A 26,573-nucleotide genomic window follows, 5' to 3' on the forward strand; every position below is an offset into this window, starting at 1 on the left:
GTAGCAGCACTCAAGTGCCGAGAAGCGGAGGAGGAATGGAAGTTTGCTTCAAATTCCAGGAATCCAGATCTCAGTTTACACATGGAAGAGCAGAAAAAAAGCACAGTGCAAAGATTTTTTTTTTTTTACATTTGCATGGATATTGTGATTATTGTAGGTATTGTAGTTAAACGTTCTGCGTAATAAAACACGGAAAAGCGTCACTTTTCTAGATAATCTCTTTCTGCATTTTTCTGTATTTTTTCTCTAGGGAAAAAATACAAGCAAAGCACAAATGAGTCAAGAATAAAAATGGCTACTGTGCAAATTATTGATGCTGGTAAAACGACTGAAGCACTGTTTTCTGACTTTCACACATCTCTTGAGTTTTTCTTCTCGATGTTCCAGTTTGTAGCTGTGTGATAAGACGCCATCAGTGTCAAACAGGAATGAATGCAGGTAGTTTCTGTTGATACAAAGATGTAAATCTCACTTTTGTCTTTAGTTGCTTTTCTTTATGTCAGTGTCATCTGACATGTTCTCCGTGGCTCTAGATGACAGCTGGTCTATTATGCTCTCTGATTTCCATCAGCAGTTTTCAGTTTTGGCCACTGAAGGATCTGTGTGTTTTTGTCTGAGCATTGTTCTCTAATGTTCACAGTGGGCTTGATGTGGTCGGAGGTTTGTGGCATGTGCTGCGTCACATTAAGAGGTCTCTGGATGGAAACATTTTAATAGTGGGAGAGGTCTTTAAGGGCTGGTTGTGATAAAGTATGTGATTCTTCCCAGCCTTCCTCAGATTTTTCAGACATGAAAAAAGATATTCACTTGTCAGTATTACATTTGTAGGATTGCACAAAAGTGGAACACCCAGGTATCGGTTTTATACTAGTGTGGTAAAATCGATGATTTTGTTGATATCTTCTTGAAGTTTTCATTTTGTATTGTTGTTTCTCAAATCCTCCTCAAAAGATTTTCTTTTGATTCGCTCTCAGACAACACTTTGCATGTTGTTTTAGGGGAAAAAAGCACACAAATTTACTGTTTTGTTTCTGTTTATCATGTTAATATGCTGTTAAGTCTGCAGTTAAAGTCTATAAAACATAGGAATAACAAAAAAACAAGTTAAAACTATTTTAGTACCTTTTCTTTTTTATTTCTAACACTAAGGAAATCTGTAAATAGAACTAAATATTGTTATTATTAAGTATTATTCTTTTATCATGCTCTTCGTGTTTTGATGGGTTATGAAATAAAAAGTAACAGCTTTTTGCATTATGGTAGCTGTTTATGGTTGTGGTGACCAGTGTTGTACTCGAGACCATTTATGAGGGTCTGGTGACAGAAGAGTTGCTAGGTGTTGACATGCTGCTCTATAGGAAAAATTGCTTTGCCATTTCCATATGAAAGAGAGTTTTCATGTGTGAATTTTTGTGATCTATTTTCTTTCACTTATTTAAATAAAACAAAATCAGTAAAACTACATCTCATGGTTGTTTATTATTATTGTAGCATCAGTTTTGGTAAAATATCTTTCATGATTCGCTCCGATGAAATGCTTTTTGGCCTCGGAGGTGGAAAGTTCATTCACATCATTCACCTGTTTATTTTTTAATGTTTTGTCGTTATTTAACCAGGAAACATTGACTGAGATTCTCTCTCTGACAAAAAGATGCTTGAAAATAATTTATTTTTCTCGCTGACAATCCAGTTCAATACACTTTAAAGTAAAAAGAAATTCTTTCCAGAAGTTTTGGTGGATCAGAAAAGCAGAACTACACCAGACTTAGACATGGCTAACCTGACATGGCTCAGCACCCAGTACTTCTTGCCAGAAGTTAAAAATAAACACTTTGTTTCTAAAGGATGATAAAAAGATTACCTGAAGGAACTGGTGTGTCTGGTTGGTTTACTTCTCCATCCTGAAACTTACTGCTGATCTGACTCAAGTCCAATCTATTCAAAGCAGAGATCAGCTGCGAGAAGGCGCTCAACCCAGAGGTCAGGCACAACAGGTGAGACATCAAACTTTCTGATTAGTTGGTGCAACAACAACCTAAATATTATACTGTCTTATTATGGAGAAGTTCACTTAACTCATTAAAAGAAAAAAATTACATACCTAGCATGTGCTTCCTTTTATTAATTTAAATATGCACAGGATTGTTTTTCTTCCTGTAAGTTATCTAACGTTTTAAAATATCAGTGTGGCAATTAGTTATGGTGATGCAATGTAAAATCCAACTTTCTGAGTTGCTTCTAATATTACATTTTGTTGTCCCCTTTAAAACCAAATCACATTTATTTCAAAATCCTACTGTTGAAACGTTTTGTTGGTGTTTAAGCGGCCACTTACATAGAAAGTGAAAGCAAAGAGCATTCCTTTGGGTAGTTATGCAACAACTACACAGAATTATTCATAACGTTGGGTAGTCATGAACGGCTTCGTAACTACCCAAATATGTCTTTGGGTAAATGAAGTCTAAAATATGTATTTTTTCCTCCCATCTTTTAGACTTTATCATGACAACAACAATAGTAATTCAGCAACCGCCACCGACACAAGTGGTCGAGGTCATGAACCCACGGGAGTGGAGTACGGGATTGTTTGATTGTCTCGGTGATTTAAAAACATGTAAGTAACGTTGCTGAGATTAAGACATTAAAGACAGATTCAGAGACTTCCTCATTGACAAGTTTCTATGGCAACTGCTTAACAATATTTCATAATTGTGTATTTTTCTCTATTTTATTTTATTTTTTTCACCCTTGAAGGCTGTTTTGCGTACTGGTGTTTTCCCTGCTTCGCATGCAAAACCTCTAAAGACTACGGCGAGCATCTCTGTCTCCCCCTGCTGGATTATTTTGGTTGGTGCGTCCCACCCATCACATTGGCTATGAGGGTCTCCATGCGACACCGCTATGGCATCGACGTAAGTTGTCATTTGAAAAATAAACAAATGGGTTATTCTGTTTTCTTCATACTATTAGTACTGTGTTCAAAAAAGCATTTATTGGAATTCAAAGCGCTGTGATCCTCAGGGCTCCCTCCCTAATGACTGCGTGCTGTCCAGCTTCTGTCCCGTCTGCATCTGGTGTCAGATGGCCAGGGAGATAGAAAAGAGGAATGCTCCGGTCATGATCGCAGCCAAAACCGCATAACCTCAAAACCACCACCTCGACTGATATGTGTTCTGGTGCTGCTGAAGAATATCTATAACTCTAAATCAGCATAGAGAACCTTAATGATGCAGCTATGTGAGCCATATGATCTTGATTTAAACTTTACGAATGAAGGCCAATGGATTTGGATGAAATCAACAGTTAACATTGTTTTCTAACGGGGTTTTGTTGGTATAACTAAATTACAATTGTACCAGTTTTTATGTATTCTTTGTAGAATAAGGTATAAGAATAAGAATTTAAGAATAAGGAAACAACACACTAACTCTTATGAGAGTAATTCTGACTTGCTCCTTAGTCACAATTACTCTCATATAATGATTCTCATAAAAATCATGACAATCATCATATATACCGCTATGGCATTATATATGTCTATATATATATATATATATATATATATATATATATATATATATATATATATATATATATATATATATATATATATATATATATATATATATATATATATATATATATATATATATATACAGATATCTCTCTCTCTCTCTGTATATATATATATATATATATATATATAAATATATATATATATATATATATATATATATATATATATATATATATATATAAAATACTTGTGGAAGCACTATGATGAAAATAATATTCAGTTGGAAAAATGTATATTTATTTCTGACTGATTTCTGGTTTTATTGTCTTGCTGTTTCCAGTCACTAGAGGTCCCTATTGTCCATCTTCTCCTAAGCCTCAGTACTTGCTACCTCCTTTGTTTACCTCATCCTGCAACATATGTCTTGATTTATTTTTTCCTATAAAGGTAAAATAAATAACTAAAATAAAATTGTGTACTGTATTTCTCTTACTTTGAAGGCACGTTTGATTAATTACCAATATGGATGTAGTACATCCAGGTTAGTGAGATGTTGAGGTGGAAGCCTTTACAAGTTACACACCATGGTTTAAAATACGTCTTAAATTTGTTGGGGAAACAAAGCTTACCATAAATACGGTACTCACACGTCCTAAATTTTGTTGTGGCAGAACTATTTAATGTAATATTGTCTGTGTAGTTTCCTGTTTTCTCGTGGAACTTCACTCTTGCGTAAAACTTTGAGTCATGCACAGATATCTTCACTTTGTTCTGTGACTGAGGCGCTTGCGAATAACTAAGGATTTATTATAAGTCCTGCAAAGGTTGAAGCTCACTAGTTTATTTAGGTCCATTATGGGTAAATGGACGATGTTCGTCTTTGCCATTGGCTCTCTTCTGTTACCAAGTTATGCAAGTTATTTGTTTGCGGCGTTCTTTTGTACGTTTCTATCACAATACAGGTCTTAAATTCCATACATAATAGCATTAAGAAGTCTTAAATGAGTTGGTGAACGGAAAATAAATAAATAAAACTCCGGGACTGTCGACTCTTACTTTCTCATATATTTCTAGGTTAGCCTGCCTGAATCACACTAAATACATGTAGAAACAATTTGGAAAAATGTAGATAACCCCCCCGCCCCCACCCCCAAAACTTTAATATTTCTGATTTATTTTCCTACTATGTTTTTATCATGTCTTGCTGTTTCCAGTCACCAGATGTCTCTAGTTGTCCTCCTTCTCCTCAGCCAAACTCCTCAGTACTTGTCCTTGTTTTATTTTATTTAACCTGCAATATATTTTGAAAATATTGTCCAAAAATGTAAAATAATTTTGCCATTTATTTATGTTTCCTTTACTTAGAAGGCAGGTTTGATTAGTTACCAACAGGGATGGAATGAATATGATATTTAGTTCATGAATCCCCTTTTTGTTTCCACAAATCTTTACAAGTCACAAACTGTGGTTTAAAAGAATCTTTAAACATTTTAGAATAATCCAGTTTATATTGCAGATATTTTGCTTGCCTGTTTATACATAATTGAAAATTCACTCTTTAAAAAAACTGTAAAGATTTAAATATTAATCTAAAATATATTTATAGCAGATTTAGATCAGATGTTGCTTTATTTATCAAGTTTGTTCTCCCAAATGAAAGTTTCACAATTATTTAAATTATTATTGTATCTAAAAAGGAAAAATAAAAGCTGTTCTTTCTTATAATTATGTATCTAGGCATTGTTTTTACAAAATAATATGACCCAGTAGATAGTTACAAACCAGATGGTAACTTTACCTGGTCTTGTCATATCTGTTTTAAAATCATTACAGCAAAATACTGAGAAATCTAAATAATATGAATAAAGAAGAAAAACTGAATAACATTTTCTGTGAAATCCAATTACAAAACCAGTTAAAATTTGTAATCTAATCAAAGTTAAAACTCAAAGGTTTAAGATTTGAGTGTAAACCTTCAAACTGTTGAAGATTCAAACTTAGACATTTGGTTTGGCCAAATCTTACCTGTTGAACTGAACAACGTGATGGGATTGATGGAGCTGTGTGAGGCCTTCACATAGAAGATGATAGCAGTTTATTACTCAGGTAACTATGACAACGTTTTACGGTCCTTGCATATAGAAAAAGAGGAGGAGTACATTTCTGCCAAAGAACTCAGAAATCTTGAGATTAATGTCAGGAATTTTCTAGAAAAATTCAAAAGTCGAAAGTTTTCAACTTTTGAATCCTTTCACTCTATTTTTTAAGGATGGAATGTTTTCCTGATTAAAGAATAAACACTTCTTTGGTAATATGATATTATCAGGCTTGGCATCTTAGATGGGGGCAGCACCACAAAACTGAAAAGGTTTGACTTTTTCACAGTACAACAGCATGAAGAAATCTGACACTGCAGGAAGAAAAAACGATGAGAATGCAGGAAATATAAAAAAACTTTATATGTCACTAGACATTTTACATGTGAAGCTGGTAATTATGTGAAAGAGTTTGACTTCTTAATTCACTTAGAAATGTCCTAAATGTAAATGGTGTTGCAGATTTCTATGTATTTGTTCTAAAAACTGCTTATTGAAGTCATAACCATCACTATTAGAATATATTATAAATCAACTTAAATCAAATTGAACTTTCTGTAAGAGACACCATGGTATGAAAAGAAATGTTCTTACTTTACTTGAAAAATGAGATCCACAAGTTTCTTTAATGAAGATACTGATGACATAATAGTAAAACTTGTCCATGTTGACCTTCAGTTTGTTGAGTCTTTCCCTCTGTTGAGAAAAGATCCAGAGATGAAAGTCTTCCCTGCATACTTTTGTTCTAAAAGTCACTGCTGTCTGAGATCCAGCATAACAGCAAACATTAAAAACAAAACAGCTTCTTCAATAAAGAACCACCACAAAGTCAGTCCTCCCTTTGTGCCATTCAGACTGAAAAGCCTGAACATTTCTTTTGTTCTTTTCTTTCCCAGAGGTCATTTGTTAGTAACTACAAACAAGCTCCAACTCGTCTTCAATTGAAAGCTGAGAAGATAGTTTTAGGTGAATCATTGCTGCCCTCCTGTTAGCGATCTTGAGTTCAAAATGAATAATTACATAAGCAGCATTAGCTTCTGAGCCAACCTAAAAGGCAGGATAATAGTTTGTTTCAGAAGCTTTAACAAACTCAAACAAATCCTTAGTTTAATGTTAGTCAGCTATGCAATGTAATGAATATTAATGATCCATTTTGTGATTAAAAAGTTGACTAATTCTGCTTTTTACAAATATGAACATGATTAAACTCTGACTCCCTCACAAAATCATGACTACTAGGTTGATTTGTCTCTCCAAACTGCCCTTTAATATGAGTGTGGGTGAGTGTGGTTGTCTTGTGAAAACATGTTTGTGTTAGAATGGCATAGCCAAAAATCTTGAGCCAGGTCCAACTCAGAACCTGTTCACAGGTGCTTTCAATGCAATCTCACTCAACCTGATTTAATAAGCAGAAAACTCAGGTCTCATGATGTGCGAAGCTGTGAGTGACACACTCCCAAAACACTTGTAAGTGTAAGTACGGAAATCTGGTTTTACAAAGTATTGACTCAGAGGGCATAAAAAGATACATTAACAACTTTTCTGATTTTACTGTGTAAAAATAACTTTATTTTTTTTTACTTTTGTTGATTATCTTTGTATAAACAAATGTTCATAAAAAAAAGTTGGCAACAAATGTATGAGAAAATAAAAAAAATGAGTACATGGGTCCATGTGTGTGTTTGGTTTCTACACTCCTGTTCGATGGCCAAACACTGACTTCTCAAAATCCTGTTTCCTTACACAAAAGTCCTAAAGTAAAGATTGATTTTGGAACTATTTGTCAAAGAAGCAAAGAAGGGAAGACAGATGAATGAATAGAAATCTGATTCACATGGGAAAGAAACATTTTCATCTAACTTCTAGATTTTAGACATCACTTGGGTCTCAAAAAATGATTTGAATTTCACTTACAGAGGAGCAGCAGCTTGATACATTTACTCAGTTTACTTGAGCAGGTTTTTGGGCAAGATGTACTTTTTGAAGTAGTTTTCATACAACCTAGTAAAATGACTTGAGTTATTATGAAATATTAACTACTGTCACTTAAATAAAATGTATGTATGAAGAGCAAATATATTTGAACCAAAAATGCATCAGACACACAGCTACGGTTTATGTTGAAGTGAGACCTCTTGTTTATACCCCAGCTTTGTTGAACTCGTGACATTGTCTGCGCTCTGAACCTGTTGTGTCTTATGTATGTCAAGTCAATCTGCAGAATATTTTCTCAGAATTCTGACTTTGACCTTCTGAGGTCAAGTGTCAGAATTCTGAGAAAAAACGTCAGACATTTTCTTCCAGCTGCCCTAATCCTCCAGTTATTTTCATTGTTATACTATTTATTTGTATTCATTTAATTCTTTTTAGTCTTCAACTGACCAGAATTTGCACATAAGTTCATGTGTTTGTCTGTCTCATGTCCGTTTTACATCCTTTTAAATATTAAATCCAATGTTATGATCAGTTATTTAATACCTGAGGAGTCATTTCTCCAAATACGTTTTTACTCCTGCTGTAGTAATTTATTAGACCGATACTTTTTTACTTTTACTGGAGTATCTTGACGTAGTTGCAACTCTTATTTCAGTACAATTGGTTTGCTCTATTCTGAATATAGCCCATCCTATTTATTATCCACCCACACAGTAGACAATGCTTTCAACCTTTAGGAATGGAGTTTCAGGAAAGTTTCAGAGTGGCAGCATTTTTTCCACCTCATGCTCAGACGTTCTGAGAGCCTGAGTTGCCCAACCCTTATGAGAAATAGGCGGGGGGAGAAGGATAGTTAGTGCGGGAACAACCAGTAAGTCCAGTTTGCTCTCTGAGGAGGTGTGATGAGATGTGGTTCTGCCAGATTCAAGGTACTTCATTCTAGAGCCAGGATCATCTGCGTCGGGACCCAAAACTCAGCTATCAACCACAAAAAGGTGAGACAATCAGATTTAAATGTTTGTACATACACCTGTCACAATAAATCCTTTAATCGCAAGATAATTTAATACAAACTTGATAATTTCCATTAGCATGATTTATTGTTTTTTTTTTCTCTCTCTTTCTACCAAGAACTGGATGACAAAAGTCTTCAGTCTGGTGGTTTGGTCTCAACTAGAACTTTTTATTGAAGGACAATTTTGTTTACCGAGACTTCATAATTTATTTATATATATATTTTTTTGCTATTTCTTTTGTTTTTATTATTTTGGATATGTAATATGTCTTCCAGCTTCAGTTCATTAGAATTTAAAGTTCATTGAAGTTTGTTAATGTGTTACATTACTGTGCCATTGTCATTATATTACTTGAAAATAATCTCAAAACAACAACATTATTGTTTATCACAATAAGTTCTGGGACAACTTATCATCCAGCAAAATTTGTTATCATGAGAGGCCTAACTGTCCATCACTTGTTTTAATTTTAAATATATAGGTTAAAGCTATATTCTTTCTTAAATACATATGTGAAGACAAAAAGATTTACAAATGATGCTTATAAGGCATTTGAGAGATAAAATCAGTAATTTTCTTGAAGATAAGCCAACAAGTTGTTAAGGACCTGACCTAGGAGTTATGTAAAATAACATTTATTAGGGGAAAAAAATATCTTTATTGTGCAATTTTGATGTCTCTGTCTCTTGACTGTCACTTTGTTTTCTATACAAGTCAATGTCAGCATGATGATAAGCATGAAATTATGATCAAACGTTTGGTCAACTTTAATGGATTGGTTTGTTTCAGGCTGAAACCAAAACACTTATTAGATAGAAAATCTTACGATCCACCTAAATTCTTTGTTCTATATATATGATAACATCTTTCACCCTGTAGACTTTATCATGGAAAAAATCGTGATCCACCAGCCTCATCCAGACCCAGTGGATGTCCCAAACGCTCATGAGTGGGGGAGTGGCATCTGTGACTTCAAGGAAGACACGAAATCATGTAAGAGGGTGAACACCTTCATAAATGTACTGTAACTACATCAGAAGCTCGTTCTGTAAAAAAACCCAATTAATTCCCGAAAAGAAAGGAGATGACACTACAGCAAAAGTATTTCCTGAATGCAGTTTTAGAGGAACTATGTGAGGGTTGATGAAAATCAGGTGACTTCCAGGACATCTCCATTCCTTACTAATAATAACAACATGCCATGTTATTGTTTTTGAACTTTTATGTCAATCATCTATGAGTTCATCATCGTGAGCCTTTTCATGTTTGTATTGCCCCCTCAGGCTGTCTTGGCTTCTGGTGCTGCCCCTGCTTTGCCTGCATGACTTCCAAAGAATATGGCGAGGGTCTCTGTCTCCCCTTGCTGGAATTCTTTAGAGGTTGGTTGTCACCCATCACCATGTCCATGAGGACCAGCGTGAGAGAGCGCTACAACATTCAGGTACATGACAAAAATGTATTCCTTCATTCAGTTGGAAATAATTTGTTGTTAGTCCCTCATAAAACAAAAATGAAGTGTTAAAAATCATATTTCCTAGTTAATCAATGTAAGTTTTTTAGTAGTAGTGACCTTTGTTTACAATAATAAGACAGAATGTGAGCACAGAGAAACAGGAAACAGACATGCAGCTAAAAAAAAAACAACTTATAACTGGTTGAGCCACCATTGGCTTTAAGCAATGGAAGATTCTGTGGAGGAATTTTGACCCAAATGTTTTAAAAGCGTAGTTTTAATTCCACCCTCTCAATTGGTTCTGACAGATGTTGACCAGGCCACTCTAAAGCCTTATTTTATACTTTTTAAGCCATTCAGAGCTGGACTATTCTTTCTTAAGGTCACTAACTGATAGCCAAATTCAAGATTTCATGCTGGAGAACTTATCTCAGTTTTGGTCTGCAGTGCTTTAGGTTTGGCTCTGGGTTTTTCTGTGAACTCTTTGATGAGTCATTCGTGTTTTCTTGGAGTAAGTTTGGTACATCTTTCATTTTGTCTCTGTGTGAGGATCACGTCTCTCGATGTGGTTCACCAGAGTCCCAGAAATTACCTTGTAAGTTTCTCTAGACCAGGGACCGCAATCATTATAATCCAAAGAGATATTTTGGCCCTCGGCCCAGTCAAATGAAGATTGTTTATAGCCACAAATGTTACATGATCTTTTGAGAAAAGGAAAACTGATCTGAAATACCTGCAGCAGGCAACGTGTTGTCATCTTTAAAGAACCACAGTTTTATGACTATTTAGAGGATTTAAAATAAAGTAAAGTGGAAAACATTTGCAAAAAGAGTATGCGTACATTCAATTATATGGGATGTTAATATTTGTGGAAAGATGTAAAAAAAATCTTCCAGTCTCCAATATTATATTAAGTGGAACAGATCTAAATAAATGTTATTTGCACTTTTAATATATATATTTTTGTGGAACATCAATGCAATTATTCCATGAAAAAAAATGAAAAAATGCTAAGACCTGCACATATGTTTATTTAAACATTAGTTTGTTCTTTATTATTTTTAGCCAGTTGTTAAGAGCCGTTGTGGGAGATGAAAGAGACGCTTGCAAGAGCCGTTTGTTTCTCATCTGGTTTTGAATTTCTTTAGATGATATTTTGCTCTTAGCATTCTCCATGTCGTCAGGCTCCAGATGAGGAGATTTCCTGACTCTGCATGTGTGGCAGTAATCAGGAATGGAATTGGCTTTGAAGTTAAACATTTGAGTTTACTCCATTTATCTTTGTCTAATTTAAAACTTTTCTTAATTTACACAAATAATCACCAAAAATAACTTTCCTATGTAACAGATTCAGCAAAAGGTCTGAGTTTCTATGTCTAACTTGATCAAATGAATCTGCCTGATTCACAGGGCTCCATTGCGATGGACTGTGTGTGTGCCACCTTCTGCACGCCTTGTGTTTGGTGTCAAATATCCAGAGAGCTACAAAGAAGGAAACGTGACGTCGTCTTGGTCAACGCAAAAACTGTATGAGCTCATTCTGATCGTCGGAGCTTCCATGTTTAAACGATGAGTAGAGATCTAGAATGTACTAAATGTGTAAAAACTGAATTGTGAAGATATGTTGATTTATGACACAATGAAGAGTGAAGGATTCTAGTTTTATATTTTTTATGTCAGAAAACATTTGCCTTTTTTTTTTTTTTTTTTTTTTTTTTTTTTTTTTACCCAGATTTGTGTTTTAACTTTGTTCTGATACAATCAGGGTATGAAAATTGTACAATATGTAAGGATGACTTGTAATTATTCAGTTTAAATGTAAATTGTGCTCTGTTATTTGTTTAGTTGGAAGTTAGGAAGACACAATAAAGAAAAAACATTAATCCAAATGTCTACGCTAAGTCAAATACAACTCCTATAATGAAAGTTTTTATGTTGCTATAAATTACCAGAGGTGGGTGGAGTCAGCAAAAATATTACTTAAGAGCAGTGGTGGGAAGTAACGGAGTACAAGTACAGTTTTCGTGTATCTGTACTTTACTTAAGTAGATTTAATAATGGATACTTTCTACTTTTACTCCACTACATTTTACAGTAAGTATCTGTACTTTCTACTTCACTACATTTCTACAAAACCGTCGCGTTACTCGTTACATCCACGTCGCATTGAGCTTTTTGTCCGTTAAAATGTGACGTTCAGGGACTTAAGGTGGCGCCGTAAAATCCAAGCAATGACTTACTGTCTGTTGTCACCCATCGCCTCCACCTTTACTCGCACGCGGAGCTCCAGACATGCGCAGTGGTGGATATCGTCTAATCGTCAGTAATATAATAGCGCTGCATAAACCATGAGATATGGTGAGATGTAAAATCAGCAACGCTTCGCTTTCACAGACGGTGGGGACTTCGTGCAACTTTTAGCGTTGCACGAAGGAAAGCTTAAAAGGTAAGATCTGTGGACGTGATGCTAGCAAAGCTAGCTGTACTGACTGAGACACATGCTGCATCTGCGATGAAAAAAAAAGTTGTCACTCATGCCATTGTGTGTTGACTGAGGTGTCGCATATATGGGACAACGCTGTGACCAAAGTGGAATATAGTAATATGACATTCAGGAACGATCCGATTCTTCTGGACGGATCTTTACTAAGTCCTAAGGACTGAAGCCTCACTGGGAGCCGTTCTTTGTTCTTGTGTACACTGCAGTAGCTAACACATACATACACACGTTTATTTAATCGCCGAATAAGTAAAAGTTGAATGAACACAGAGCATGCTCATTGATTGATTTCGTCTCCTGTCATGGTGGCAAACATCGCAGTGGGGAGGGAGGGTGAGAACAGTCACGGTGCTCCTTCTGCTTGGTTTCTTGTTGCGCCGTTGGACAGTGTTCATAGTTGAACGTTATTTACCGTTAATTGCGATGTTTCAGTTGTGGTTTCTGACATGGGCAATATGGGCAACCGTCCAGGGTGTTATTTTTCTAGGGATAGCAGGAGACCTCTGCGGATTGTAGCACAGCGATGAAAGCAAAACAGAATGAAATGAGTTTTAATTGATACTGGTTAAATAAATTTCAGCTCTAAGTATTTAACATCTAGGTGTTTTTATGGGAATGTGGATCTTTCAGATCAATCGGAGAACCAATTTTGATAAACTTAATTTTATTGTGTCATGTAGCGCAGGGCACTGGTCTTGGTCTCGGGTTCAGTGGTCTTGACTACAACAATGCTACGTGGCTCCTTGGTTGCATGTTCTCCCTCACCCACCTTCTTTCCATCCCCTTTCTGTTGGATTTCTTTCTAAATAAATGTCACTAATGAAGTTCATGCTATGTTAGGACAGGAGACGAGATGTTTCCATCCCTGAAATTATCACATATCTAAGTATAAACTGTTACAGAGAATAAACACAATAAGAACATGTTTAATCTGTGGCATTGTTCATTAAAATGGCACATTTCTTATGTATTAAAATTAAATATGATCAGTTCACTTAATGATATTAGCGATTAGGTTATGTATTCAGCAAGTACTTTTACTTTTAATACTTAAGTATTTTTAAAAGCCAGTACTTTTTTACTTTTACTTAAGTAAAATGTTAATGTGGTACTTTGACTTTTACTTGAGTACATTTTTGACTGTGTATTTGTACTTTTACTTAAGTATATTTTTTGAGTTCTTTCTCCACCACTGCTTAAGAGTAAATAAAAGTAAAAGAAAACATCCAAGAAATTATTCAACAAAGAGTAAACAAATCTTTTCATTGTAAAATATTAAATGTTATTTATGAATTCTGGTATTTTAAAGACTAAAATGAAAAGCTATCACAAATAAATAACAATCACAAAAGTAATTTTAAGAACAAGAAACACTTCCAGATATATTTTTTCAATGTAAAACTTAAGACACAGATGACTCAGCAGGCTCAACAAATGATGGAAAATCACATTAGAATAACAAAGCTGGTGTATAAACAAGAGGTCTCACTTTACTGTAAACTGTAAATCTGTGTCTCATCCGTTTATGTTTAAAACATGTTTTTCCCCCTTCATTTAATGAAGTGAATGTTCTGAAAATTTCCTGAAATAAGAGTAGCAATACTTCAAAAAAATATTTGTCAAATAAAATTAAACAGTACAGGACAGTGAAACTACTAATACAAATAAAATGTTTCCTAAAAATTACTTTAGTAAATGCAATGGAACTGAATTGCTCCTCTCTTCTCCTCTCCTCTCCTTTCATCTCATCTCATCTCATCTCATCTCATCTCATCTCATCATTAAATTGGGTGATTTTCGTTTCTCCAGAAAACTGCAATCAACCTGGTTGTGCAAGATCAGCATAAAACAGATAATGGTTATTTTATCTACAAAACTGAAATATTTTCCAGTGGTAAACCTGACATAGTGAGACAGAGGGGAAGAGAAAAAATACTGAAGGACCACATTGACCGGAGCACTTTGATAGATATCCTGTCGATTAGCTGGGTGAGTATTCATCACAGTGGCCAAGGGTCAAAGTTCAGGAAATTTCAACTTTGACCTGCTTTAGCACATGCTCCACAGATCTGCACACAACTCAGCAACACATTCAATATGAAAGTTTTGCAAAGTTATTAGTAAAAGCAGAAAACCCCCGAATGAACAAACTTAAGCTTATTTTTTCCCTGAAACATAACCTCTGAACGGCTCAAACCTTGGACACAGAACTCAGAATTAAGTTCATTTAATGTTGCTAGGTTACAGAAAACTTTTTCTCTAATTACTCATGTTTATTTCAAACAAGTAACCATATGTTTTTTCTTGATATGTATTTATTTTGGACCAATTTCTCCTTTTCCGAGAAATTGGAAAAGGAGAAATTGGTCCTCAAACCCTCATTTGAGGAGATAACCATGATGCTTATCTCCTCAAATGCTACTTTTCTTCCAGTTGGAAGTAACAGTAATGTAAAGATAATTTGACCTGGGGAAACATCATTTTGGGACGGCTGTATTTGTTTTGAGTGAAGTATGACAGCCACCAGGTGGAGCCGTTGCCTTTACAGTTTGTTTCTCATAGGTGAGGTCATTGTGGGATGTGCTGGGTCATACTGGTGTATTTATCAGGCATAAAAATCTGTAATTTGGAGAAAGTTTTTTTTTAATACGTAATTTATTACTTACTTGCATAATACTCAGTTGTTTATAACATATACAACTGCTTTTAAATATGAACAACTAGGCTCATGGTCATGGAATCTTAATAAACCAATTAAAATATCTAGAGTGTAAGATTCTAATATTTTGATTTGTCAAAGATTATTTTCTAGACATTTTAAGATTTAGTAAATATTTGCTAACACTTTATTTGTTGTGGTGTTAATGACACCTGTCATGAACATGACATGACAACATGACAGATAAATATGACACAACACCTGTTATGAACATGAAGGAGTCTTTATGAATGTCTATGACTGTTGTCATGAAGCGTTATTAAATAATGACATTTTTCATGTAAAATTGCTCTAAAAGTTGCATTGAAAGTTCATTAAAAGTCCCAACTTTGCATTCAAGGGTCATTATTTACAAAAGAACACAAAGGTGACACTTTTAATGGACTTTTAATGCAACTTTTAAAGCAAATTTGCATTTAAAGTGTCATTATTTACCAAATGACACTTCATGACAACTGTCATAGACATTCAAAAAGACTCTTTCATGTTCATGACAGGTGTTATGTCATGTTTATGACAGTGTCATGTCAGTCTTATGCACCTCATTCAAATGAAGTGGCATCAATTATTTTTATGGATTTTTACAATTAATCAAAAACCAATTCACAACAAAATCTGCTTCAGTCCCATCCAGTCATACAGGCAGATATTTAAAACAATATAAATTGATCCAATTTATCAAATAATGCAGACAAGTTTGGTTTATTATTCAAATTTCAAAATGTGTTGTATCCAAAGGAAACCCAGTCATCTGCATAGAGTCACTTTTTCTCGACTGGCTTCAGTGGCAGTAGTCTGTCTTGTATTTATGTTTGCATTGAGTTGCTCTGCATTAAGCTTATGTAGACAATCCCACACAGTTTCCAGCCTATTTCCTACCCATATGGACCCCACATGTAAATGTTGGGTGGGTCTTGTCTGGACTGGGAAGGCCTTGGGATCCCCCAGGACGAGTTTTGAGTCTTACTAATGAGAGGGAGGTCTTGGTTTCCCTAGAGAGCCTGTCTATTCATCAAAAGTGTTGAAAAATACACTTTGTAGGATGTTTTGGATGAAACTGCATAAAATAAATCAAGAAACATTACCCTAGTTACTGAGCAGGGGGTCTGTTGATCCAGCATCAACTATAAAGTTTCTTGTGGTGAAGACGGAGCCTTGGTTTTTCACCTCTCAGTTTTCCGAATTCCTTCTATAAATGGGAAATAAGCTACAGACAGGTTAAACTTCTTCTGTTGAGTGGTAAACTTTTGTTGTCATAATCATGTCATATTTTACCCAGTTGCTCCCAGTAAACCTCCCTACTGCTTTGGTCAGCTTTGTGCTCCTGCGGAGGGAATCCTTCCCCACTGTTGGAACACTTGGCTCTGGTGTTCAATGTGAATTGCTCAGTGGGTTGTTTTTAATGGGATTATAATGACAGTTATGGTTTGCAAGAATTGATGTTTGTGACTTTTATGAGGTGTGATCGAAGGGGCGTGTCCCGGCGGCTCATAAAGGCTGCAGGAATGTTAATTGGTCGAAGCTATTGCTGCCGTCTTTGTTCTGTACTTTCATACTGGGCTTCTGTTGCGCCCGTTAAAGGCCAAAGAACTGATTTAAAATCTGTGACTTGAACCCCAGCCCTCCATCTCCACACAAACCATCCTCCTCCCTCCTCCACACATATGCACACACTTTATCCCACCCATACAAAACCTCTACCCTGGTCACCTTCTGCCATTTTTTCTCCCATTCTCTTGTTTTTCTTGCTTTCTTTCTCTCATGCTCATGTTTAGGCTTTGTTTGAAGTTTTAAACCTATCCATCCATCTATTGTCTATACCCGCTTATCCTTGCAGGGTCATGGGGATTTGGTACTTATCTCCAGTGATCACTGGGTGAGAGGCGGGATACATCCTGCACAGGTTACTAGTCCATCCCAGGGCAACACAGAGACAGACAGGAAGGAAAAAAACATGCACATACTCACAACCAATTTCGAGAGACCAATTAATCTTAAAAGGGACTCCTGATGCAAATTTCACATTTTGCACATATTTAGTCTTCCGTTTAGGTCTCCACTGCTCGTAAAAACAACCCAAGTGCTTAAAAAAAACACCCAGCCATTTTTTGGGAATAAGTAAATGTTTTTTGAGTCTGGAAAAGCCTCCTGAATGTTAAGTCACAATCAACGGGCACTGTGTCATTACCTAGCAACTCCAGCCAAACCTAGCCTGTCATCTAGCAACCCAAGCAGAGTTCCAGCACCTTTGGTCAGCTGGTTTTATCGCTGTCTTGCAATTACTCAATACTCAAATGACCTTTTTACAAAAGTCTTTTTTTTTTACTTTTACCTGAGTAATTTCTTGAAGTGCTACTTTTTAATCCTATTTGAGTACAATGTTTGGGTAGCCTAGCCAGCTCTGGTGAAATCACACTGAAGGGCTTTAAGAATGCTTGACAGACCACTAAAAGGCAGCTATATGACATCAAAAGAAATGCATAAAAGCTCCCTGGTGTAGACTCTGACTTTGTCCATCATTAAACTGAACCATCTCAGCTCAATTACTGCAGCAACGTTCTCTACAGTAGTGGTCCCACATATCCAAAGGTTGAGTTACATCCTCAGCATACCATCAAGTTTTTTAAGACAAGTTTGCTGCAACAGGGAAATGTTTAAAACATACAGGACCGTGGGCCCCGAGTACCAGACCTGGAGACCACTGTCTACTGGATGCACACTTCCCACTGCCATGCAAATCTGAAGACAATACTGCCCTCTGTACGTTTCAGGTCAAATTCCTTGGAAGCTCAACATCTTTGGCACTCCCTATACGACCTTCACCAAGTATCTCAAAATCAACTTCATTCAGTCAGCAGTGGCAATAATTAGCAGTCTTCCTCCAACAAATGTTGGAGACATTTCATCAGAATAGGTTTCAGGCTCCAAACATCTTGAACAGGTTCAGATGGGTCTATGGGCTATGCAGAATATGTTCATTATATTTATTGCACAAAATCATTCTTAGATAACGAGATTTTAGTCTTGTGTTAGTTCTGTTATTCTCATTATTTGTGCTTTGGATTTGTTTAGTTGGATTGTTATTTATTTCTTTTTACTGATCAAGTTTTCTTTCCTCTTTCATTCTATTTGTTCTTGTTTGTTTTTATTCTCCCCTTCAAATAAATTTGCTTAATGAGAACATTTCAAAAATATAAAAAAAAAACATTCATTTTTAAATAATACATTTTGTCGCTAGGAGAGGTGGGTTTCTGTTTTGTACTATATTGAAATTGGTTTATATTGCACAACTGCAATGGAAACACTTATTTGCATTATATGAGTCATGTGATCAACAACCGGATGTTGCCACTGGCACAAACCACAAAGTAGAAGATGACAGGAAGTAGTTGGAGAATAATGAGGACGATGGCGAGGCATGTTTTTGAATAATCTATTGTGTGAACAAACATATTCACATGGGACTTTTCTTATTTGATGGACAAACCACAATTGCAAAGTTGTATCTTTTCGACATTAACCTGTCACTAGAGGAATACTGACAAAGTTTTGTGTACGTTTGTAATGGAAACACAGTTAGTGCATGTTGTTTACCCGTATGAGAACATCTTAGCATGCAGTTTTGATTAAAAACTATTCGTTCTTCATTCGGTGACATTTCTCACAGTGGTTACAGTCTCCAGGACTTGTACTCAAGTAAGAGTTGCAACACTTCATAATAATATTACTGAAGTAAATGTAACTATCTGCTACCTCCTCTGCCTTCCACAATGAAAATCAAGGGACTTTCACCAGCCTGCTCACTAGAGAAGTTTATGGATCTTTCCTTTGTTCCAGAATGCTGTTATAATGTCACCTGTAATTAATTGTTGGATACTGTGTTGATGGGCCTGAGATGGACACTGGAGGTCACATGATGGATTTGAACCTGGAGAAGCTGGAATCTGCCTAAAGCCGCCAAGCGCCGTCCTGTCAGTTCTGTGGTTTTCGCCCTGACAGATGGAGATGTGGACTATCTGCCAGCGTCTCCATAATTTCCTTGGGAAGTGTTCCTTTTAAAAGACAAGGTTGGAGTTGCCAGGGAGTTGGCTGAGATAACGGCTCAGGTTAAGATGAGGGAGGAGGGGGAGGCGCAGTCCAACATGCTATCAGACGATGGGCCTCTGAGCAAACAAACAGCGCTGACCTTTAAAAACAACGGCAGCAGGGAGCAGCTGATAGGGAGAGACGGATGGGTAGAAGTTGGTGATGCTGCAGCATGTATGTGTGTGCATGTCAATGAATGTGTTATGGGAGGTAGGGAACAGGGGGCAAAGGTGCTTGCAGGGCAGAGATTATCTGAAATGTCACCATGTTGATTAAAATGTGGGTGTATATGTTTGATTGGTGGGTTTTCATTTAATTTGTAGAGTTGGATCCCTAAACAGTTAAATGAGAAAAGGGGCAAAGACTATAAAGACCACATAAAGCATGTGGCCAATATGAGCTTTATCTATATTGGCACAGAATTGGATTGACCAGTTAGGGCAGGAAATATACAGATGCTGTCTTTATTTGTTTAGAAAAATATATTTTTCTCCTTCTCGGAGTCTCTACCTCCCTGGAATCTTTTGTCACATTACAACTCCAAATTTCTGTATGTTTCTGTTTGATTTTACTGTGCACATCAACACAAAGAAAGGCATAATTGTGAAATGGAAGGAAAAGGATACAAAAATAAACTTAAAAAGTGGGGTTTGCATTTACAGTCGGCCTTTGCGAGTCAATATTTTGCTGCAACCACAGCTGTAAATCTTTTAGGGCATGCCTCTGGAAGATTTGCACATCTTGAGACTAAAGTCTTGACCAATTCTTTGTCACAGAAAAACTCAAGCTCAGTCATTTTGGATGGAGAGCACCAATTTTCATTCCTAGTGTCTGATTTTCAGTCATATTATGTTTTGAAATATGATCCTCTGCCCTATTTTCAGATCTTCTGAAATTATTTTTCTAAGTTCTGTTAAAGTTCCAACTATTCTGTGTAAAAGCAGTAAAATGTGATGATTTTCTATGTGGACAGTGTTTCCAGGTTCAAATTCAAATCAAAAATACTTTATTGATCTTGAAGAGAAACTGAATTATGTAGCTCATGTTATAAAATTTACTTCAAAAATCTTGTTTTAGATGCTTTATAGATGTCTTATGAATTCAACCTCCCTGTGGAATCCACTGCTATTGAGAAACCTTTAAATAGGCCACCAGTTAGTAGTAAACCGGATTCTGAATACAGTCATATTCTGCCTAGTCTTTTGACAATACATTTTCCCACATACATGGTTTTAAAATTTGTTCATGTGTCGTTTCCATTTTTATTTTTATTTTTTACCTGTAACTGAATTTATTTGATGTGAATTTTTGCCAGTTGCCTCATTATAATTAAGTGTTTTAGGATTAACAAGTCTAATTGGTAAAGAAAAAAAATCTCATAATCAAATAAAATAATCTTACAGATTACTAAGTTTGTACTTTATCATTCAGATATGATTTATGTTTGCTCTTTCAATTTTTTTTGCTTAATATTGACTCCTCCTCCTTTGTGTAGTCAGTTTCCAAAATGTAATTTTTTAAAAATCAAACAGATTTAAGCAACCAGATAAAATAAAGATAAAACATTGATGTGGTGCAAGGCATGAGGGGAAATCATACGGTCAGTAAAGCTCATTCCCCATGAACACATAGATGAAATCCTTTTGGTCTGTTCATATGTGTGCTCATCCAGACAAACTGGGAAAGCATGGAGTGGGAGGCGCAGCGGCAGAGGGGAGGGAATGTCAGGCAGATCTTTGATTGCTGAACCTTGTCTGTCAGATAGCAGAAGGTCTGAAGCTTCAGCCTCACCAATAAAACACCAGTCATGTCTCCACTGCACAGGTAAACCCAGTTAAAACCTGATTATTGGGTCTTTCTCACCTCTTTTTGTAGAATTTATAATTTTATTTTTTTTCTTTAATCTCTGATGTTTTTATTGTATTTCTCCAAAGTTTTATATTATTTTACATCTGTAAATTGCCATTTTCTTTTTTTTAATCCTATTTTTATTTTGTTTTCTGCCAACTTGAATTTGATTTGATAAAATTGTATTAGGTGTACAGTATATCAGCTGTACCAGCAGCAGTCTCTACCTGGATTTTTTCTTTGTCCACTAGTGGGCAGTAGTGTTAGAGGAGGCATGCTTGGAGCTCCTTTGAAGAGGCTCTGCTCTGTTGTTAGCTTTGATATATGGCTGCTACAAGCAACCCGCTAAGTGCATCTCAAGGTTCATTGAACGAGTGAATAAGATCTATAATTCTTACCCAGATGTTTTCTCGGACAAACATTTTCAGGCTTGTTTGGCCTCATGGTGGAAAGGCTCTGGTATTTTATCTGCCCAGTAAACAGAAAGAGAACATTGTATGTGTTAGGCTTTTAATAAAGCTGCACTAAATAATAATGTAAACTGTAAGAAGAGCCCAGTGTTAGTCAGCAGGACACAAAGACATAGAGGCTTTCTGGTCCACTCTTTACATTTTCACGAAAATCGTCAAAAAAATAGCATGACACTTTTTATACCAACACATATTTTTAGTTCCTTGCAGCATGTAAAGTTTGTAGATGTTTTAAAATCAATGGGTGTTTAGAGTCTAGTCTCACAATTACCTGTCACACTCAGAAGGGTTTTAAACTGTCCAGAGCTGCAGTGGGGGGAGGGGGGCTGCAGGCCTGTGTACGTGTGTGTGCACACCCCTGTGTGTATTTAGCCGAATATTTGCAAAAAAGTAAATAAAATTCTTTCACAGCACAATATAAAAAAGAGAAAGTAAAGTCCTTTGTTGAATGATATTTTGTTGTCATTCTGCCTTAAAATTGTGAGCAGTCGTTAATGAGTGCTAACGTTTTCTCCATAATCTGTTTATGGTTGCAGTATTTGAGCAACTTAATAATTGATTGGACCCTTTTACCTTCAAATATTGGTAGATTTGCTTTAACATCTTTAAACTTTTACCAGTTAACTAACAGCATGGATTTAGGATCGAAGCATTAAAATATACAAAAAGCTCTACTACCAACAATGATGGCAAAATAATTTAGTAGAATTATTAATCCCTAATAAAAATGATCATAATAGTCTTAACATAAATGGTTGTTGTAGAGATTTTTTTTAACCCTAACTTCCTTCTTCTAAATACAGCTGTCATCTTTGGAGATTTTTCTTTCCTCTCTCTGCCTGGTGGCAAAATAAAATCCTCACCCAACCAAGTTTGTTACAGTTCCTGTTTAAGCTATAATTATTCTTCAAACTGCGGAAAAGGGCCAAATTTAGGCAAATAGCCTTTTTCTTGTATCCACCCTCTGATTTATGAAGATGAAAACACATCTGCCTCTCTTAAACAACATGTTTCGCAGTTTAAAGTGTGGCCTAAGAAAAATGTAATGCCATATTTACACCCCAATGAAACAGGAAGTCATGGGCTGGACTTCAAAAAGTAAATAATACAGTTTAAAATGTTAAAAGAGTTGCTGTGATTTTGTGTAAAACAATAATTTCTTAATGTAGGATTTTTCTCCCTTCTGAATAAATGTTACATATTATTATAATTGAGAAATGTCATTTTCCGTATATATGAAAAGGATTATACTACTGTGATAAAAAAATCTATTTATTTTAAAGCTTTTTATTTATATTTTGTGTAGGGCATGGTAAATGTATACAAATGTAGAAGTTGGCATTACTTCTGCAGTTTTTGCCCATTTTGTAATTGTAAAAATGTGTTGTTTGCCAGTTTATTGTCTTTACACAGAAGCTGTGGTCATCTGCACTTATTTTGACAAAGTGAAAATGTTATCTTTTGATGCACTGGTTTCAATGTTAGGTTCAGTTACAGACAAGTTTATCCATTCAAAAAACAAACAAACAAACAAACAAACAAACTTTCTAGTCTGCAAATATCTTTTTGAGAAATTAAAACCTTTCTAATATAAATGTAAAAAATTAAATGTGGTCCAAAGCTAATTTTGGATCAGTACTTGCTAAGAATTTGACCCCTTCCTGTGCTAATCTCTGCTACTAAATGCACAGTTGTAATACAGTGTAGCTTTACACACAAACAGACCAGATCTAGAAAATCAGCTTGCAGAAACCGTCCTGTGTGAACAGCAGATGGAACGTTCACATATGCAGCCCAGCCACTCTGTAAACAGCGCTCAATCATGGCTGTTAAAGGAAATGGTTTGTTGTCGTTCCCTCTTAATTGGAAGCGTGTCACTTCCTGTGGACGAATGAATCAAAAATCAACCTGGAGATCTGAATTTGAGGAGAATGTCTCTGCCGCAGCAAGGGTCTATTTTCATACGTGTACGTACGTCTCTGCAGCTCAGTCCTCCCTGACCCACGACGCCACTTATTCCAGCCCCCACCTTCACCCTCACCTCCACCTCCAACCCCTCAGACCTAGACTCTTTGTCACCGTGGTGATTGGTAGACTAAACAGCGCGCAATATTCACCAGATCCACGTCCCGCTGGATCATTACAAACATTAAGACGATACAAAGGGAAAAACTCGTGACCCCGCCCCACCTTTGCACCCCCTCACACTCTCTATTTTAAGTACACAATCACACAACCGTGCAATTACATGCACACACACACGCACACCCTCCACCCCCCCACACACGCGCGCACACACGCACACACACACACACACACACACACACACACACACACACACACACACAGTCTATATTCTTAACATTCTTCATGCAGTAAACAAATGGACTCATGCAGATGCATCACCTCCGGCAGACAGACACGTTAGGAGGGCTGGGAATGTTTACATGGTCCTGTCGGCCTCTGAGGCCTCATCCCAGCCAGGATGGACCTTCAAGAGGAACATAGAGACAATGTTCAATAGGCAGTACACTTGAACTGATACTGGCCCTGATAACACGAGCATCAGGTTCCGTCATTTATTCTCTGTGTGCTTCAGAAGTTTTTTTTTTTTTTTTTTTTCACATCTAATAAGATTCAAAGATTTGGCCAAAAGTTCAGATTCATTTGTACAAAGAGACCCAGATGACATGTCATCTCCAAATGCAGGATCCAAATTATTTTTATTATTTTAAATGATTTGTCCTTATTTGTAATTATTTTTTTAGATTGACTTCAAAACTGTGTTTGTTCAGCAAACAAAACTCAAACCTCTCAAAATGGTTGCTTTTGGACACTAATATGTTGAATTGATAACCTCTACAGTGACTGAGACTGGATCAGAATGCACAAAAACAACAATCTGTTTCTGATTTGTTTTGACAGCAAAGTCTCTAAATTAAAGAAAAAACAAACATTAAATAGCTTTTAAAAAAGATCACCAGAGCAACAAAATATTATGTGGAAATGAAATATTAAAGAAATATTTGTTTTACAAGTGTCAAAACAGGCTTAATTTGCCAACTTCATTCTCTCAGATGTGCATGAATGTTTCAAATTTTGCTGAACAGTAATCTTTATCTTGTGGTTTTTTTTATTTTTATTTTTTATCTGGTCTTATACAGGCATGGAAAAAAATCAGTTGTATTCAAGATGTTTTTATGTTCACCTTTTGCTGACATGTTTCAGATTTAAGCTGCTGCACATTTGATTTGTAACATGTGGTAGGTAATGTGAACAGGTTTATTGGAAGGCAACACAAAAGATTTCCCCAATGAGACAAATGAAAAAAAAATTATTATTTTAAAATATGAGATGCCAACAATGGGGGGAAAAAAAATCAGGACTTTTTAAAATGCTTTGTAAATGTTTATTTTACTCAACATAAAGCTACGTCAGTATTTTGTCTGAGGTATTTTATAGCCTGAATTGAAAATACGAGTATATGACATGATTTTCTCTCATCTAGAGGTCATTGTTAGTGACTAAGATTAGCATATTACAGTCATCAGTTTAATATTAGCTCCAAAATGTGTTAAAAGCTTTAAAAATAATCACTTTTATTGTAGAAGCATAATCTCACACAGAAAAAAATTGCTAAATCAGTCTTTAATATAAGCACAATTATGCATTACATAATTGCATTTAGAAAAAAATTCTTATAGCCTCTACCCAAAATTGATCATTGGGTCGTTTTGGCAGGACTAGGATCCCAACCTTGTCTGTACAGCAATACAGACAAGGTTAATCCAGAAATAAATTCAACTTGCTTTAATGACTAACTGAGTAATTATTCCCTATGAGCAAAATCTACAAAGTACCTGCAAGAATGTCAATAATTGTGGCTCTGGTGATTTTTGTAAAATATCTGTTCTTTGAGGACCACTCCTGAAATGTTCTCAATTTTGTAGTATGAAGTTTTGCTGCAGCAAATAATTTCAGTATAACCTGAACGTCACTAAATGTTCTATTGTCCAACTGTCTCCCAGACTTCACCTCTTCCAGTATCTCTGGAGGAAGCCCGAGACGTTCCCAGGCCAGCTGACAGACACACAAGCGCACTAGGGCAAATGACAGATTGGTGATACTTCAGATCATTGTTGTGCTACATAACAGAGTACACTTTAGGTTAACATTATGAGCTGGTCACCGGGGAATTTCTTGCATAATTTTTTTGAAAGACAATAATTCATAATTCTATAAATTGAGCCAAGTCAGCCACATTCTGAAGACAAAGATGTTTGATTGTAGGTAGTCAACTATGTTCTTTCTTCCTATGTTAGCTTCATTGTGACATCTTTGGCAAATCATCAGCATTGGTTCTGGCCTTTGAACTCTCCTTTCAATCCCATTTCAAGTCACTCTCTCATTTTGATTGTTGAATCAAAATGAGAGGCATCCTTAGTTGCTTCAACTGAGGCAACTAAGGATGTTTTTTCTGGGATTTTTTTTGTTACGACCTGGATGAGTGGTTGGTGCTTTCTTGGAGTCATTTTGGCATCCCAGAAAAGGAAAGAATCACGGTGTTCTATATTTTCTCTATTTGTGGACAATGACTTTCCCTGGATTAAAATATGTTGATAACTTCTCTTTCTGTTCTGTTTTTGGATTTCTTTAGATTGGGACATGATTTATTGCTTTTAGTCTACTTCATGTTGCCTGAAAAGTTTCTATTTAGGAAATTTAATTACTCTTGTGGTCTGGTAGTAATAATGCCTGAATGTAGGTTAAAGGTGATCTCAGCTTTCCAAAATATCTGGTTAATTACACGTCTTTTAAGATTTATCAAGTAAGAAGAATGAATCTTTGCACATTTCAGACTTGGTCTACTTAGTCTGGTAATCTTTGATTCATTAGTTTGATCTGAAGCATTTAATCTGTAGGGAGGCAAATA

The 26,573-nt window shown here is 35.8% G+C and overlaps 2 protein-coding genes across 2 annotated transcripts; both read left to right on the forward strand.

The window, feature by feature from the left end:
• The first annotated feature begins 1,888 nt into the window (after positions 1–1,888).
• On the forward strand, positions 1,889–4,554 carry LOC106926497 (cornifelin homolog B-like). Its single transcript, XM_015001467.2, has 4 exons — positions 1,889–1,994; positions 2,495–2,614; positions 2,755–2,912; positions 3,022–4,554. The coding sequence occupies exons 2-4, from the start codon at positions 2,503–2,505 to the stop codon at positions 3,139–3,141; spliced, it is 390 nt and encodes a 129-aa protein (XP_014856953.1). The 5' UTR covers positions 1,889–1,994; positions 2,495–2,502; the 3' UTR covers positions 3,142–4,554.
• A 3,836-nt stretch (positions 4,555–8,390) lies between these two features.
• On the forward strand, positions 8,391–11,900 carry LOC106926494 (cornifelin homolog B-like). Its single transcript, XM_015001465.2, has 4 exons — positions 8,391–8,543; positions 9,444–9,557; positions 9,848–10,005; positions 11,428–11,900. Exons 2-4 carry the CDS (start codon positions 9,452–9,454, stop codon positions 11,548–11,550), a joined length of 387 nt encoding a protein of 128 aa, XP_014856951.1. The 5' UTR covers positions 8,391–8,543; positions 9,444–9,451; the 3' UTR covers positions 11,551–11,900.
• Positions 11,901–26,573: the final 14,673 nt, after the last annotated feature.

This window comes from Poecilia mexicana, unplaced genomic scaffold (genome assembly GCF_051168715.1).
Source record: "Poecilia mexicana isolate PSO_F unplaced genomic scaffold, ASM5116871v1 scaffold_14, whole genome shotgun sequence".
Lineage (NCBI taxonomy): Eukaryota > Metazoa > Chordata > Actinopteri > Cyprinodontiformes > Poeciliidae > Poecilia > Poecilia mexicana.

Bases quoted from the DNA above. Each gene is read 5' to 3' on its own strand.
- LOC106926497 (XM_015001467.2), top strand. From the start codon at position 2,503: ATGACAACAACAATAGTAATTCAGCAACCGCCACCGACACAAGTGGTC. The intron at 2,615-2,754 runs GTAAGTAACGTT...TCACCCTTGAAG, and splicing joins TCTCGGTGATTTAAAAACAT to GCTGTTTTGCGTACTGGTGT. The intron at 2,913-3,021 runs GTAAGTTGTCAT...TGTGATCCTCAG, and splicing joins GACACCGCTATGGCATCGAC to GGCTCCCTCCCTAATGACTG.
- LOC106926494 (XM_015001465.2), top strand. From the start codon at position 9,452: ATGGAAAAAATCGTGATCCACCAGCCTCATCCAGACCCAGTGGATGTC. The intron at 9,558-9,847 runs GTAAGAGGGTGA...TTGCCCCCTCAG, and splicing joins CAAGGAAGACACGAAATCAT to GCTGTCTTGGCTTCTGGTGC. The intron at 10,006-11,427 runs GTACATGACAAA...CCTGATTCACAG, and splicing joins GAGAGCGCTACAACATTCAG to GGCTCCATTGCGATGGACTG.